The 16,537-nt window shown below is 39.7% G+C and overlaps 1 protein-coding gene across 3 annotated transcripts in view; it reads right to left on the bottom strand.

The window, feature by feature from the left end:
- Positions 1-9,312, bottom strand: part of LOC136881171 (protein arginine N-methyltransferase 9) — an 85,212-nt gene extending 75,900 nt beyond the window's left edge. Inside the window, exons 1-2 of one of the 3 annotated variants that reach the window (XM_068229249.1) lie at positions 8,895-9,312; positions 4,230-4,417 (exon numbers count right to left, since the gene is read on the bottom strand). In XM_068229249.1, the coding sequence (XP_068085350.1) occupies positions 4,230-4,395 (166 nt within the window). In that variant the 5' untranslated portion in view covers positions 4,396-4,417; positions 8,895-9,312. The remainder of the gene's footprint in view (positions 1-4,229; positions 4,418-8,894) is intronic. The other 2 variants (XM_067153833.2, XM_067153834.2) reach the window with 2 other exon arrangements.
- Positions 9,313-16,537: the final 7,225 nt, after the last annotated feature.

Below are 16,537 nucleotides of genomic sequence, written 5' to 3'. Positions count from 1 at the left end.
GCATTCACTGACCTAGCCCCCTGAAGTATATTTACTTTTAGAACCTAATGTAATTTAACACGCGCCATTCTCCGTTGCTCAAGCATGCAGTAGCATTTCCATTGGCTGAGATACAATCAGATATGACATCATTCCCACCAATCAAGTTAAATGCATTCCGTTACCAACCCGCGCACAATAAACACACAACTAAATGCAATCTTTTAATGAAACAAGGTACAATACAGAACAACAATTTTCTATTGAACTTCCCTTAATGTAGCAGAGGATAGAGCACACTCGCGGAACCTGGAAAAATTTGTGCACCCGCAGGTAAGTTTGTCTTGAAGAGAAATTCCACCAAGTACCCTACGAAGTGAACTTTTTCCCTGCCAAATCCCAGAATGGAGTATGTGTCGTGCTTTAAATGCCTACACCTGTTCTCAATATTTTGAGTATGCACAGGCAGTCCGTTGCTTGGCATAACCCTCCGATTTCCCCTGTTGATGTGACCATTCCTCCTACTAAAATTTTTAGAGAACACTTTTCCGCCTTGTCAATACTTTACATATTTTATTCTACCCAATTACTGTACATTTTTCGAGAGCTAACTACTCTCTTCTTCAGCAGTGCCAAAACATCAATAATCTTTGGACTTGGTACATTGGTACAAATATATTTATCAACAGAACAATTATATATAAATCTTGAAATTGTTAAAATATTTCCTTCTGTTTCAACTTTGTCATTTATTACATTATTTATTAGCTCTCGAAACATGTACGGTAATTAGGTATATTAAAATATGTAAAGTATTGACAAGGCAGGAAAGTGTTCTATAAAAATTTGAATATACGTCAATATGGACAGGATTAACCAACATGGTGAAAATAATCAACTATTTCTACTGTCAATAAATTGAATTGAGTGGTTGATGCGAAGGTGCATGAATCCTTCATGTTCCAGGCAGTCGTAAGCCTTCCAACAGTCAGATGTAATAATTGTTCCTGGTAACACCCATTCTTTAATAACTGCCAGCAACATCTCCTTATCCCTTTTTTGTTGTTGTCTCTCTCCACCCCTCCAAGTAACCACTGTCCTTCCGTAAGCCTTCCTCTATTGTGTTTTCAACTTTTCGAACTTCCTACCATTGATTTTGATTAATATGTCAGGACCACATATTTTTTCTTATTGGTGTCAACCCACGCTACACTAACCTCCTGACAAAAGTTACACCAATCAACGACAGCTTATGACAGGACCCAGCGATGTTGGTAAAATACACCACAGAACTGAAAAGTAACCTATTTCAAATGAGGACAACTTAGAATCAACAAAGAAAGTATTTTTATGCACTCTCACGTACCAACAGCACTGGCCACCCCCTTGGCCTTTCCAACGACACACAAGAACAATATGATTGCTATTCTTATTCACAGTTAATTTTATGTCACAGCCACACTTTTCACACACCCTCTTGAAAGCAAGTCGTGTTGTAGATAAAACTGTACTAAACCACTGAATTTCTCCAGATAATTAAATACAAAACTGAAAATGTTAATAACACAACAACCACACTAAGTCATATCAATAATCAACAGAGGTAATTAAAAAAAAACAATCAACAGTCACTGGTGGGCAATGCAACGTCACATTACATCACATCAAATGCTCTGCACTTTCGACCCCGAGATCCCACCTACCCAGAACAAATTATTTGTTTGTCATTAGCTGTATGTAATGAACGACTATGTCAGTGTGAGCTTTCCGCCACTGTCCAACATAGAATGCATTGCTATTTGCGTTACTAACCTGGGGGTCTTATGCCTCCAGACCCCCTTTGCTAGATCACAATCCAATGATTTTGTCACTAACCGGATGTAACCAATATGCCTCACGATTCTGACCAGGGCGCTTATGCCCCCCGATTCCTTCCCCAGCTTTGTATCACTAGTTTGTAAGTTCAAAAGTTGCCAGCCTTATGCACCGCACAATCACGTTGACTGTGACAAAAAAACAAAGGACAGTGCAATAACGCCTAGATGTCTGTGCTGAAAAAATGCTGCAGTAACTGAATTTATGCCGATCTGTGAACATGGAAGACAGACACTCCAAACTCTTTAAAATGTTAACAGCCTGATCTGGAGGGTTGGTTATACTGATAAATAACTTGATATCTTACGCCACTCTCATTTTATCATTTGAAGTTGGTCAATGATATCGCTTTGCAGACAAATTCAAATGGGCTTTGCGAGGCAGTGCTGTTAAACCTGCACGTGACTTAAGGCCAGCTTGAGAGCACCAAACAAAGAAAAGCTGCTGGGGGGATTGAATACAGACCTCTCAGTTGACAGGATCTCACCATAGCAAGTACACTACAGTGACTGGCTGAAACCCAGTGTTTTTGTTTGTGTTTGATGCCAATTTCTTGGTGTCAGTAGCTGCTCGGTGACTGTTCATTTACAAAAATCTTCCTTACGCAGCCATGTGACAATCTCACTATGCTAAAAAAAACAGGAGGCAATATGAGTACGCCTTGTTAATACTACATACTTTTTTAAAAATTGTATACTGTTGACAAGGCAGACTCATATTATCTCGTAGTTTAAAAGTATAGTGAGACTGTCATCATAAGTAGTCAAAATGCACCACTATAGGGAATGAATACGATCAAGTTTATAGATTCCAAGCAGCCATGTGACATGCATACAGTGGACTTGGACTTACATTGCAATGTAAGCCTTCTTCGATTGGTGTTTTCAAGCTATGTGCCAATTTAGCAACACCACTTTGCAAAGCTGAATCAAATTCACCCATTAAGTGATCTGATTGGCTAACTTCAGCAGATGATGAAATGACAATAGCAAAATATATCAAATTATATCAAATAACTCCCTTATGCTCATATATATCATACTTATTTTCTATTATTATCCTGTGCATCAGAGACTTGGATGAAAGATAGAGGATATTAGCAGAGTTCAGGCAAGTGAAATGGAATTCCTAAGAAGCAGAATAACAGTTATAAGAAGAGACAAAACAAGAAGATAAAGGAGGTATGAATGAGAAATCTTTACAAGACAGAAGAGAGAAATGATGATGGCTAAGACATTAAGGGCATGTCAAAATGAAAGGAGGATTCGAAGATGCCCGGAAGAATGCATGAGATGGAAGTGGGAGGCAAGAGGCTAAGGGGAAGACCAAGAGACAGATGGTCAACATGAGTGAAGAATGTTGTAGAGAAAAGAGAAGAAGAGGAAGAATGGAACAGAGTGTTAATGGGGGAAATTGTCGAACAATGGAAAGAATGAAGAGGCTTATATTCCAAACAGACCTAGCCAGCATCTGGAAATTGTGCTAAATGATGATGATGATGATGATAATGATGATGATGATAATGATGATGATGATGATGATAAAGGGGATGGGCAACCGTGGAGCAATAAAGAAGGCTGTAAAACAGTAGTGTCTTGTTATAAGCAAGAGTTTAATTTTAATATGACACCGTGGGCATGGAATGAATCTACAAAATTATATAGTAAGTAGTATATTACAGATAGGGGCCTATCACTATAATGTTGCATTTTACTTTTATACTGCAATTTTGAGCAACAATGAAACTACTTAAGGTTAATCTTTATTTACATGAATTAAAATGGTGAAGGGGAAGTTGCCCTTTCCAAAAGTGGTTCCTGTGGTTCAGCCCATGAGTCGCTACTGCTGTGAAATGCCAGTACAACTGAAGAATTTTTATATCGACTCCAAATGAGATAAGCAATTCTCTATCATAAAATAAGGAGTGGGGGTGGGGAGTGGGGTGATTAGCTCAGTGGCTTAGCTACCTGGGAGGCCTGGACTCCAGCGACCCAAGAAAAAACTGGGATAAGCTGAAGTTTTCATTTTAACATACAGTAAATGAGAATGATCAATTTTCAAATTGTAAAAACCTGGAGTGGACAATGTCATGAAAGCAAAAAGGTAAATCACCCCTTGGTCTTATTCGACAGGAGGAGGCAATGTGTTAACACTAGGTTTCACTCTCTCCCTGCCACATCATCATCATCATCATCATCATCATTTAAAACCCAGACATGCACGTCGCTCAGGGGCGTCAAAGAAAGACCTGTACCAGGCAAGTCGAACATGTCTTTGGACACTCCCAGCACTAAGAAGCCACATGCTATATAAATAAATATGATGAAAAACAAAAAAACTCAGTCAAAATAGACATAGCAGATAAGCCTACTTACAAAGTGTCGAAGCAAACAAATGTTTCAGTTCTGGTTTCCATTCTGGATTCAGCTGGAGGGCAACCAAAAAATGTGAAAATGCTCGCCCAGGTTTTCCTTTTCTCAAGTAAAATTCAGCACGCCGGCGAGAGGTCATGGCAACTTGTACTTTTGCTCCCGTATCCATTGTGCTATCAACAGAATTAAATCTATGTAAATTAGAGAAGTTATCCCAAATTTTTCAATGTACAGTAATTCTTCATATCTCAGGAATAAAGCACTGAATTAAGCTGCAAAAACAGCGTTATTACTATTCTAAGAATTTTTTAATATAAAACTGGCTTTTTGACGCTCTGACACAGATAGGTCTCATGGCGACAATGAGACAGAAAAAAGCTACAAGAGGGAAGGAAGCGGCCATGGCCTTAATTAAGATAAGAGCCCCAGCATTTGCCTGGTATGGAAATGGAAATCACAGAAAGCCATCTTCAGGGCTGCCAACAGTGGGATTCGAACCCACTATCTCTGAATACAAGCTCACTGCTCCGTGCCCCTAACCGCACAGTCAATTTGCTTGGTAAATAATTGTTTAAACTTTCATATCTGGACACTGGGAAAATGGAAAGCAACAGAAGCAACAGAAATATGCATACATGGTAGAAAATGGCAAGAAAGGGTTGAACAGAAAAAAAACAAAGCCATGATCAGTAGGAGCGAATTAATCAAACCAACCAGTAATTTGACCAGCACACGCCACAGTAACCAGTACATCCCAACCACTGGAAGGCCTTAGTACCAACCCCTTACAGCAAGGGCCTCGAGGTTCCGGATCATGCCCGAGTTTTAATCTTACCAGAAGCCTTGGTCCAAGTAACGCCTCAGGGACATGATCTCCACAATGCCCTTACCACCATTTGGTTCATCTCAGCATGGCCTCGGCTGGACCTGGGGTAGTGTTGATGAAGTCGACTTGAATGGAGATCAGCCAGTAAGTGATGCAGCAAACTGCGACCACACTGTCTCGTAGCCTCTCAGGTACAACCACCATTCTGATTTGATCTTCAGCCTGTAGTCGTCACCAATGTCCTTGAACTTTGTTCCAATACTCCTGGTAAAACAGGCAATATCTATGCCTCAACTCCTCAAAGACCGCTGCAAGTTTGCGGCTCCGACCAGTGAGCATACTGATGTGGATTGACACTGGACGTAATCGGCCTGCTCTGTCACCGAGTTAAGTAGTCCTTGCACATTTCCCACATTATTTGGATGAAGAAACGTGCATTTGAGGAGACCATGGATATAAGACTGTTTGAGGTGTTTTCGGAATGTTATACAAAAAGTAATAATAATAATAATAATAATAATATAATAATAATATTTGTTTTACGTCCCACTAACTACTTTTTAAGGTCTTCGGAGACGCCGGGGTGCCGGAATTTAGTCCCACAGGAGTTCTTTTACATGCCAGTAAATCTACCGACATGGGGCTGTCGTATTTGAGCACCTTCAAATACCACCGGACTGAGCCAGGATCGAACCTGTCAAGTTGGGGTTAGAAGGCCAGCGCCTTAACCGTCTGAGCCACTCAGCCCGGCTATACAAAAAGTAAAGAATGTGAAGCATGTGGTGCTCTACCAACCAAAGTCACATGAGCTGCATGTCCGATGGTGTGACATGGTCAGCATAATCAGGCTCACAGATAAATTTCACATTAACTTTCTGTACACACTAAAATTTTCCCACCCTTTCTAATCCGAATTATTATTGAATGTATCGCAATAATCAAAATGGAGCAATACAAGTGTTTTAGCTAGTATTTTCTTCAGTTTCTCCACACACACATAGAGTGTGGGCAGATTAGGACAGAGATTTGTCAAGTTGCTTGTTGTTTAAAGAGGTACAACATTAGGTCATTGGCCCATTTGTCAAGTATTAAGCCAAGATTTCTTATATTTAGGCTATACTGTACGAGAGTGCTGTTTATGGTCAACTGTGGAAATGCAGTACAATTAAGTTTACAGAGTAATTTTGGGATTTTGATGGATTGAAGCCAAATCCTTCCTATAGCATAAGGCATCAGATGACATCAATCCACGAACATTGTCACCACGTCCTAAAAATGAAATTCCTAAAATTAAAGATCTAACAGCACAAAGCAATAAGTAATAAATGTGAATGTTTGGAAACAACGGAATGAAATTCTTGAAAGACTAAACACCAATGACATGCCAGTCTCCTACAAAGTATGAAAAATCAACAAATAACTGAAACAACCCTGCCAAAGTGGATGCGAGGAACGCAACACTATAAATAATATAGCTAATCAATAAAAGTGAAGAGGTCACCTACTTGGCTCCAAACGGTTCCAGTACCATCGATTTAATCTTCTACCGAGGAAGAAATATTAAATTGATAGGACATCAGATTATGAGAAATCAAGGTATCGCCGCACAAAGGAAACATCTACCAGTATCGGCAAATTTCTTAATCAGACAAGAGGTCCCACATGAAACAGAGAATATACACATAAGATCAAGAAATATAGACAAAAACAAACTCAGGGAAAACAGCCAAAGGATAGAAGAGACTCATCAACTCATTGAGGAAGGTAATCTCGAAACAGCTCTAGGGATCATCAATGGAATAATAAGGGATTCTTTGTTCCACAAGAAACCTTGGAAGTCCAAAGAATGGTTTGATGTAGAATGCTACATAGAAAGAAGAAAAATGCTTAACTTACTACATATAGCCAGAAGACTTAAAACTGTAACCACCTTACAAGATTATGCAATACAACGAAGAAGTTATAACCAATTACTGAAAATGAAAAGGAACAACTAGGGCCTATACTGAAAATGCAGGCACAACAGAAAGCCCAAGAAGCTTTAAGAGATCCATTTCTGGCTTTAAAGAGGAAAAGGGTGAATACATCGAATCAAATAAATATGAATAAATGGGAAAACCACTTTAATAATGTATTAAATACAGGAGGACGAACATTAGCACTAGATGTCTTAAAATATAGCCTAGTTCGACAAAAAATCTAGAAATAACAATAGATGAAGTGATGAGAGCAATTCAAGACACTAAAAAATACAACGCAGCCAGTCCAGATGGAATTTACAACGAGAATATAAAGGACACTTTACAATTGCTAGCACCTTATTGGACCAAGCTATTAAATGTTTAGAAATGGGTAGAATCCCGGAGAGATAGAGGACGTCCTACATAAAAATCTTATATAAGGGAAAAGGAGAGCCTGATGATGAAAACTTGTATAGAGGGATAGCGTTAGAGAACAACATCATGAAAGTATATAGGCCTACAAAGATCATTAATAAAAAACTTAACGAATTAATAGATGATCATTTTCCAGAGGAACAATTCGGGTTCAGGAAAGGCAGAGGGACTCTACAAGCTGTTGCTAATTTACTAGATGAGGTGCAAGAAGCACTTAGGGATCAAAAAGGAAAATTTGATGCTGTATTCATTGACTTCAGTAAGGCCTTCGACTTGCTCAAGAGATCAAAGTTAATGAAAAAATTAGACGGTATGATTGGAGCAGACAATGAACTTAAGATTGTAATAAATAATCTTCTAGCCTACAATAGTGTGAGAATAGATGATGGGGTATCACTCTCTTCCCCCGTCACTCAAACAAACTGTGTGTTACAAGGAGGACCCATTAGTCCTACGCTTTTAATGTAGCTACAACAGACATCACAAGAATAACAGATAATCTATCGACAGTGCTTTATGCCTATTTAGATGACATGATAATAGGATCGAGAAACAGAGAAGACCTTCAGATCGTGGTAGATTACAGGAATGGGCCGAAACAAACGACTTCCAGGTTAACAAGAACAAGACGGTCTGTATGGTTTTCAGAAAAGGAGGAAGAATAGCAGCAAAAGATAGATGTGCATATGCAGGGGCAGACTTGACTACAGTAAATAAGTTGCGTTACCTCGGCATCACTCTACCAACGTCAGTATCTTCGTTCAAAATACATGTGAGGGAAAGAACGGAAACAGCAATAAGAGGAATTTACGATATACAAGACCCAACCAAAATATCAATAGGCTCGGCAATGAAAATTTTTCATGCAAAGATACTACCCATTCTGACATATGGCATAGATTTAATCTGGGACAAATTATCAACATCAGACGTAACTACCCTTGAAAAAGTGAAAGCTACCTTTCTGAAAAGAATATTAGGTATTTCTAAGACATCTTCATCTAGACTAACGTATGAGTTAGCTCAGGAGTCTTTCCTTATCGAGGACCTTAGATATCTTTCTGTACCATCGACACCTCAAGCCATTGCTCACCTAAATCTGAGGTTAAGCAAAAGAGAAGAAATCTGGCCGGAGTTCTACGTGACGGATGCTATGACAAGCAGAGACTGGATGGGCCCAAATAAGAACATGTGCATTGCTATCAACTGGCTGGCTGTACACGGATTTCATCATAAGCTATGTGTAAAAGAGATATATCACAAACCAAGCGACGAATGCGTGTGCAAATTGTGTGGGGAAAATATGTGAACGATACCACTTCAATAAGTGTAGCAAAAGAAAAAAAAAAGACCTTATATGAACATAGTAAAGAGTAGAACAGTTTATATATGGCCATTAGTTGCAATAAAACTTTATTATAAATAATATAGCTGTAAAGTACTTACTTCACGGGCTCAATTTTCTTTACTGCACCAAATAGCTTGATTGGTGTTTGTAGTTAGTAGCAATTTGCTCTATTACTTCACGCGCGAGTCATTCAGTGAAACAGAGCTGAACCTGTCCTTCCCGCAGTAGCCTGTTACATTACAACGAATTTATGTAAGGGGTTACGGTACCCCAACAAATTACACACAATTTTTACTTCCAAACAAAATGTTTAGGCACACATGTTTAGTATATAATAACAAACTTTCAGTGTCACCAACTATTACACGGATTGACATAGTAGTTTACGTCTTGGATATTTAAACTTAAGCTATCCCATGACAGATATATTATGAAGATGTAATGTGCAAGGCATATTAAGTCCGTGTGATGTAAGAAATTATACTAGATTACAAGTAGTAGAACATTATTCAACACATATTCCGGTCCGTGCCAACCATTATTTTGTTTGGAGTGTCTGCGTCTTCTATCCTCTTTGGTCTGCGTGTTGCCAAACTTGAAACAACTAATTGGTAGAAGTGTGCACAATTTAAAGAAATCTTTGTTCAGTTCAATTATTATTTATTATTAAAAGAATATCGCACAATGTGCATACATAAAAGTTGATATTAGGAACAAATTTCAACCGAAGATATTGTCAAGAATCACGCAAGAAATATTCTCTTTTTGCCACACTTCCGTGTGATAGCGTTCGCAGTTCGCACTTCTCACGTAGCTTATTTTATATACACAACTTGCATGCAATGTCGCCAACACAGATATCTTTTCACCGCTGCATACAACAGCACTTTCATAGAGGAAATTAACTCACGACTCGCCAATTTTAGAACAGGAGGTCATCATCATCTCCTTAAAAGAGTATATCCTCTAAAGATTATGTGCAGGCAGTGGCGTAACGGCAGGCCTAGGCACTACAAGGTTTCCCGCAAACTTTTCCAGAAAAAAATAAATGAATAAATAGGTACCAATACATAATTTTACCCGAATGCCACTCACCGGGAAAGGTGACATCCTGAATTCCAGACGTTGTTATAGAAAGGACCGATAAAGTTGCTTCTTTTCTCAATATTCGTAAGTAGAGTAATTGCTAGGCAGTTGCATCTAGATGCAGTTATTGTTATAGTGTCACGCTGAGCAGCTCAGACAGTAGTGCGTTGGCCTTCTGAGTTCAACATTGCAGGTTCGATACTGGTTCCGTCCGGTGGTATTTGAAGGTGCTCAAATACGTTTGTTGTGTCTGCCAGAACACGAGCACTAGGCTCTCTCAAAAAGACCTTCGCCAAGATGTTACAAGAAAACCCAATTCAGATTGGTTCGGTACCAAAATAGCATATACCGAGCAATTGTCCGCGCGGTAGATGGTGGGTTCGATCCCCACTGTCGGCAGCCGTGAAGATAGTTTTCCATGGTTTCCTATTTTCACACCGGGCAAATGCTCGGGCTGTACCTTAATTAAGACCATGGCCACTTCCTTCCCACTCCTAACCCTTTCCTATTCCATAGTTGCCATAATACTTGTCTGTGCCGGTGCGACGTAAAGAAAAAAAAGAAGTAAGTTTTAAAAAAAATCATATTTTAGACCTAATTTTTCCTGTTGACGTTTCTTCCGCAAAATTATAATTTTCGAAACTGAGACTTATAAAGAACTACCAGCGAAATGGTATGACCCAGAGAGACTCAGTGAAGCAGACTGCTCAGCATCGAGTATGACATCTGCTGATGTCATCGAAATCGCCCATGCTTTTGCATCCCAGAAAGTACACTGCATGGTCGAGTTTCTTTGAACTCTACAGTAATGTGTGTACAGTCAAAAACAAAAGATAGAAATATATCTTTATTTATGTTGTATTTCAATCCCTACTTTCTTTCGTCTTTATTCTTTAAACCGTGTTCACTCCATGGTTGGTTCTTCCCTCTTACTAAGCGAGGGAATCCATCTCTACCGCATCAAGGGCAGTGTCCTGGAGCGTGAGTCTTTAGGTTGGGGGATTCGTCTGGGGAGGATGACAAGTACCTCGCCCAGGCGGCCTCACCTGCTATCCTGAACAGGAGCCTTATGTGGGGATTAAACAGATTAAGAAAGAAGTGGTCAATGTTGATTTATTAAAATAAATCGGAGGATAATGCTCGAAAATTTTGGAAGATTTAGTCAATATCTTGGAAGATGTTTAGATATAGGTATTTTCAATGTTATTAAGTTAGTTATTACTTTACTGAAAATTAGGTGATCGTACAATTAACATTGAACTGAATAACTTTAAGTTGTTCATCTGAGTATTTTCCTCTTGTATGTATGTTTAGTCCTCAGCCCGAAGGCTGGTTGGATCCTCAACAGCTCCGCCATCAGCTGTCATAAATGGCCTAGGCATCACTGAAGAGGCGTACTAGGGAAATGAGGAGTGAGGTAGTTTCCCGTTGCTTTCCTCACCGAGCCAGAAGTTGCTATTACATATCAGTCTGCCAAGCCCACTGAAATGCATGCACCAACTGACCCTATGAGCAACATTTTCACACCATTCATAGCAGGGACTGGCTGCATAAGGAATGGCATTACTAGCATCACTCATACCTCAGTCACTTTCATCTTGTCAAAGCCAAGGAAAAAGCTGAGACAGATCAATGAAAGTAACAATATTGCTCTAGCCCATACCAGAAGACATAGTGCACTGTAAACACTACGTCCTGCCAGCAAAGGCATATTTTCCTCTTATGATGATGATAATGATTTTTTTTTGATTCGTTGTGCCCAGCTGTGGAGCGCGTTTGAACTTATTTTGTACAATGTTTCTTCTTCTTTTCTTCCCAATATCTCTTCATTTTTTTCACTGTGTTCCTTTCTGCGTGTTTCTGTCCAGCCTGTATTTTTTCTTGTTGGTTTCTCTGCAAATTTATGTTTGTTTACTAAGCTTCTATGATGATAATGATGATGATGATGATGATGATGATGATTATTATTATTATTATTATTATTATTATTATTATTATTATTATTATTATTATTATTATTATTATTATTATTATTATTATTATTATTATTATTATTATTATTATTATTACATCTTGTGGGGAGGGTGGGGGCCTGCTATCCCACTTGGAGATCAGCACAAGTTCCATCGCCTCCGAAATGCTGTTATTTAAGAGGCAACAGAGGTTGGAAAATTGTGACTAAAGGAAGTATTGCGTCTGTCGCCATGTTAGACATGCTACTGTACCTTGCCGAGCAGGGTACCTAGCTCAAGAGGTAGAGCGCTGGTTTCCTGAGGTGAAATTGGCGCGTTCGATCCTGGCTCAGTCCGGGTGTGTTTGAAGGTGCTCAAATACGTCAGCCTCGTTGTAGGTTTATTGACACGATAAAGAAATCCTACAGGACAAACTTCCGGCACGTCGGCGTCTCCAAAAACCGTCAAAAAGTAGTTAGAGGGACGTAAAAACAATCACATTATTTATTATTCAGTCCTTTTGTTTTACAATTTGGTTTACGTCGCACCGACACAGATAGGTCTTATGGCGGCGATGGGAAAGGAAAGGGATGGGAGTGGGAACTAATCGATAGTGGCTTTGATTAAGGTACAGCCCCGGCATTTGCCTGGTGTGAAAATGGGAAACCACGGAAAACTATCTTCAGGGCTGCGGACAGCGGGGTTCGAACCCACTATCTCCCGATTGCAAGCTGACAGCTATGAGACCCAAACTGTGCAGCCACTTGCTCGGTGTGGACAAGGTTTATCATCAACAGATATTTTACATGTGTGCTAGATGGTATGTGGCTCTTTGAACAATATCACAAAATTATATATTCCCCACCTCGGAGTAGAATACGCTTTTCGTGCGTGAAAAATGGGTAATAGTTCAATATGGAACCATATGCATCCCTCATATGACATTATGTATTAAACTCAGATTTCTCTTGAAGTACATTGCGATCTATTAAGGAGAGTCATAAGTGAAATTTTGGACTTCTACAATTTACCACTTATCAAAACGAAATTTAAAACACAAACACATATTAAAAAGATACAGCTCCATAGTAAATTTGGAGTTGATTAGTTAATTATTTACAAAGTTATTTACACATAATTTTATTTTTACATGTTGCATGGAAAATGCTTCCTGCAGCACAGTTTTCATTTTTTGAGCTGTAATTTGACCGAATTGACAAAAATACTCATATATTTAAGAACAACTCCGGGTTTTGCAGTCAGGTATAAGCCACTGGATATATTTTTTCACGTTTTCATTATTCATTCAGTAGGCAAAAATCCACTTTTGTGCTAATTGAGGAATAAAAATATGAAGGTAATATTTAAATGATAATGAAATGCAGAACTACTTTTAATTCCTGTACATATTCATACATTCTATGAAAATTTCAGGTGAACCCGAATATGGCAAAGAGCTGAAAAACGTTTAGATAGATAGGCTAAAAGCAATAGGAAGTTTTAAGAAACATACTTGCTTTAAAACTGGTCTGGACTGTAAATTACTCCCCTCAGAGGTCTTTCTCCTCTTACGCTCAGCGTACAATGTAAAATTCCGGCGGATTTATCGAAAGGATAGTCCGAACAGTGGCGTGCACTGAACCTCATGCACCTCAGCGCTGCTGGGGTAAATACCTTTGTGTTACATTTTCTTATTATTCCTTAGAACGCTTTTTATAAAGTTAAAAAAACTTCGAACATATAAGCCAAACCAAGTACAGCTGTCTCGACAATCCGCTCTCTCTACCGCAGTTCAGGTTCTCCAGCAGGCTGGGTTACCTTGCCGGCGCGAAAGAGAGGTCCCAAGCGAAATTTAAGTCGCTTGGTTGACGCATGCACTTGAAGCTTCTTTGTCCTGGGAGCGGGGCGGGGCTGTCGGCCCTCCCCCAACAGCAATTTACGCCGAGAGGCCAGCTAACTTGGGAAAGGTATGTTAGTTTTAATACTTGACACTCGAAGTGTTCAGCGCCACACACTAGAGACTACAAGAAAAATATCAATATGTGAACAGTATAGCCACTTCCACATCGTCTTGCTAATAAAAATAGAGCCAGTTATTGAAATGAATTGTAATATAGAAGTATATATTTTATTCTTGGATTTCGGCATGTATAAAGTTTTTCGAGCAATTCATTGATGGCACGTGTAGAGTATGTTTTCCGATAGCCGCAGAAAAATATTTAGGTTGCCCAGCTTGAACACAGAATTAAGCGCTTAGTAAAATAATTTTGTAGTTGCTTGCCTGTGATGATGGTATATAGTGAATTTTTGTAGTGTTCCTCTTGGTTTATAGTTGAAGTTTCCGTGAGTGCTGTGCCATTCTTCATTAATATAACGTGCGTTATTCGATGTGAAGAATATTTTTCCTCGTTTGTCGTTGATGCACGTACACTCGTAAGCGAGTGAAGCCATAACACTTCGGCGACGGTAAAATACCAGTTAAAGTTTGCTAATTCAGTTTAGGTTAGATTTTTAATTTATAAACAAATAGTTAGTCCCAGTGTATTTTTGTGAAAACCATGACTGTGCTGTGCTATCATGAAGTGTCACCGGGTGAAACTGTAAGTACATTGTTTAAAATCTGCTATATACAGATTAAGTTATGATGGTGTCATCGTTGCCATGAATATCAATTAGGAAATAATGTGCGAGTTTGCGGTTGAAAATATTCTTGAGAGAACTTTCTGAGGTAGACCTTTCCGTGAAAAATGCAGCCTTTTAACATGGTAATGTTGACTTTAGAGAGTGTAGTGAGGATACGATTGCTAATATTTAAAAAAACATTTTTGCCACTGGGGTAACGAATGTGTTCACCACACACCACGGAGTCCGAAGGAACTTTGAAGTTAATTTTGTCTGACAGCATGTGAGAAAGGAGAGTGGACTTGCTCTATATACGCCTAACCGCTACCCTTTAAATCCGTCATTTAGAACTTTAGAACATAACGGGATTTGAAATAGGAAGAACTGGAGAATTTTAAAAGTTGAAAATGAAAGTACGATTTTTTGGTCAAAAATGGGAACATTTTAGTCTTGACTCCCCTTTTAACGCAATGGAGAAATACACTAGCAAGAGAGCAGCCTCACAGTTTATTCACAGACGACTAGAGTCGGCTTTGGAGCCCCTTGTATTACTCAAAAGTGTCCGCCTCTGTGGTGTAGTGGTTAGTGTAATTAGCTGCCATCCTCGGAGGCCCGGGTTCGATTCTCGGCTTTGCCACGAAATTTGAAAACTGGCATGAGGGCTAGAACGGGGTCCACTCAGCCTCGGGAGGTCAACTGAGTAGAGGTGGGTTCGACTCCTACCTCAGCCATCCTGGAAATGCCGGGATGGTACCTAACTTAAGGTTGCGGCCGCTTCCTTCCCTCTTCATTGTCTATCCCTTCCAATCTTTCCATCCCTCCGCAAGGCCCCTGTTCAGCATAGCAGGTGAGGCCGCCTGGGCGAGGTACTGGTCATCCTCCCCAGTTGTGTCCCCCGACCCAGAATCTGAAGCTCCAGGACACTGCCCTTGAGGCGATAGAGGTGGGATCCCTCACTGAGTCCGAGCGAAAAACCTACCCTGGAGGGTAAACAAATGAAGAAGAAGAAGTATTACTCAAAAGTATCGAATTTGTAGTGTCTATTGATAAATTGGAGACTTACTCTACGTTAGCAGTTTCCTCGAGAACATTCCTTTTCAATAACTTTCATGTGTAGAATCCAATGAATTGCGCTTACCTTCTCTGAGCATATATAATCAAGACGAAAATGAACCCATATATGATAATTACTCGAAATTAAGTAATCGATTTTTATAAGTAACCATAGGATAATCGATAAACTAATGACTGGTTTTCGAGATGATTTCAATATAAGACGAGTACTTTTATGAATGATTTTTTGCAACTTGCTTTACGTCGCACCGATACAGATAGGTCTTATGGCGACGATGGATGGGAAAGGGTTAGGAGTGGGAAGGAACCAGCCGTGGCCTTAATTAAGGTACAACCCCAGCATTTTCCTGGTCTGAAAATGGGAAACTGCGGAAAACCATCTTCAGGGCTGCCGACAGTTGGGTTTGAACCCACTATCTTCCAAATGCAAGCTTACAGCTGCGCGCACCTAACTGCACGGCCAACTCGCTCGGTTTATGAATAATTGCTTGAATGTATTTCCATTTGTACTGGATTTGGATGAAAAGCTGAAAACAATGGCTCTACAGCTGTGATATGTAAACAAAATCAAGTACGACCGATAAAAAAAATGAAATGGCGTATGGTTTATAGTGCCGGGAGTGTCCGAGGACATGTTCGGCTCGCCAGGTGCAGGTCTTTCAATTTGACTTCCGTAGGCGACCTGCGCGTCGTGATAAGGATGCGATGATGATGAAGACAAGATATACACCCAGCCCCCGTGCCAGCGAAATTAACCAATGATGGTTAAAATTTCCGACCCTGCCGGGAACCGAACCCGGGAGCCATGTGACCAAAGGCCAGCACGCTAACCATTCAGCCATGGAGTGGGACAGTACGAACGATGAAAGGAGAACATTAGTTAGTATACTTGAAAGAATATAAAATAATGTAAGTCTAATGTGTATTCTTGACAAGAAAGTAAAGTGGTTGACTCTGGAAGATATGTTCGGATTACGTGGTGTTCTGCGGAACTTCGAATAGGCCTA

This window comes from Anabrus simplex, chromosome 9 (genome assembly GCF_040414725.1).
Source record: "Anabrus simplex isolate iqAnaSimp1 chromosome 9, ASM4041472v1, whole genome shotgun sequence".
Classification (NCBI taxonomy): Eukaryota; Metazoa; Arthropoda; class Insecta; order Orthoptera; family Tettigoniidae; genus Anabrus; species Anabrus simplex.
This window is presented reverse-complemented; position numbering and strand designations above follow the sequence as displayed.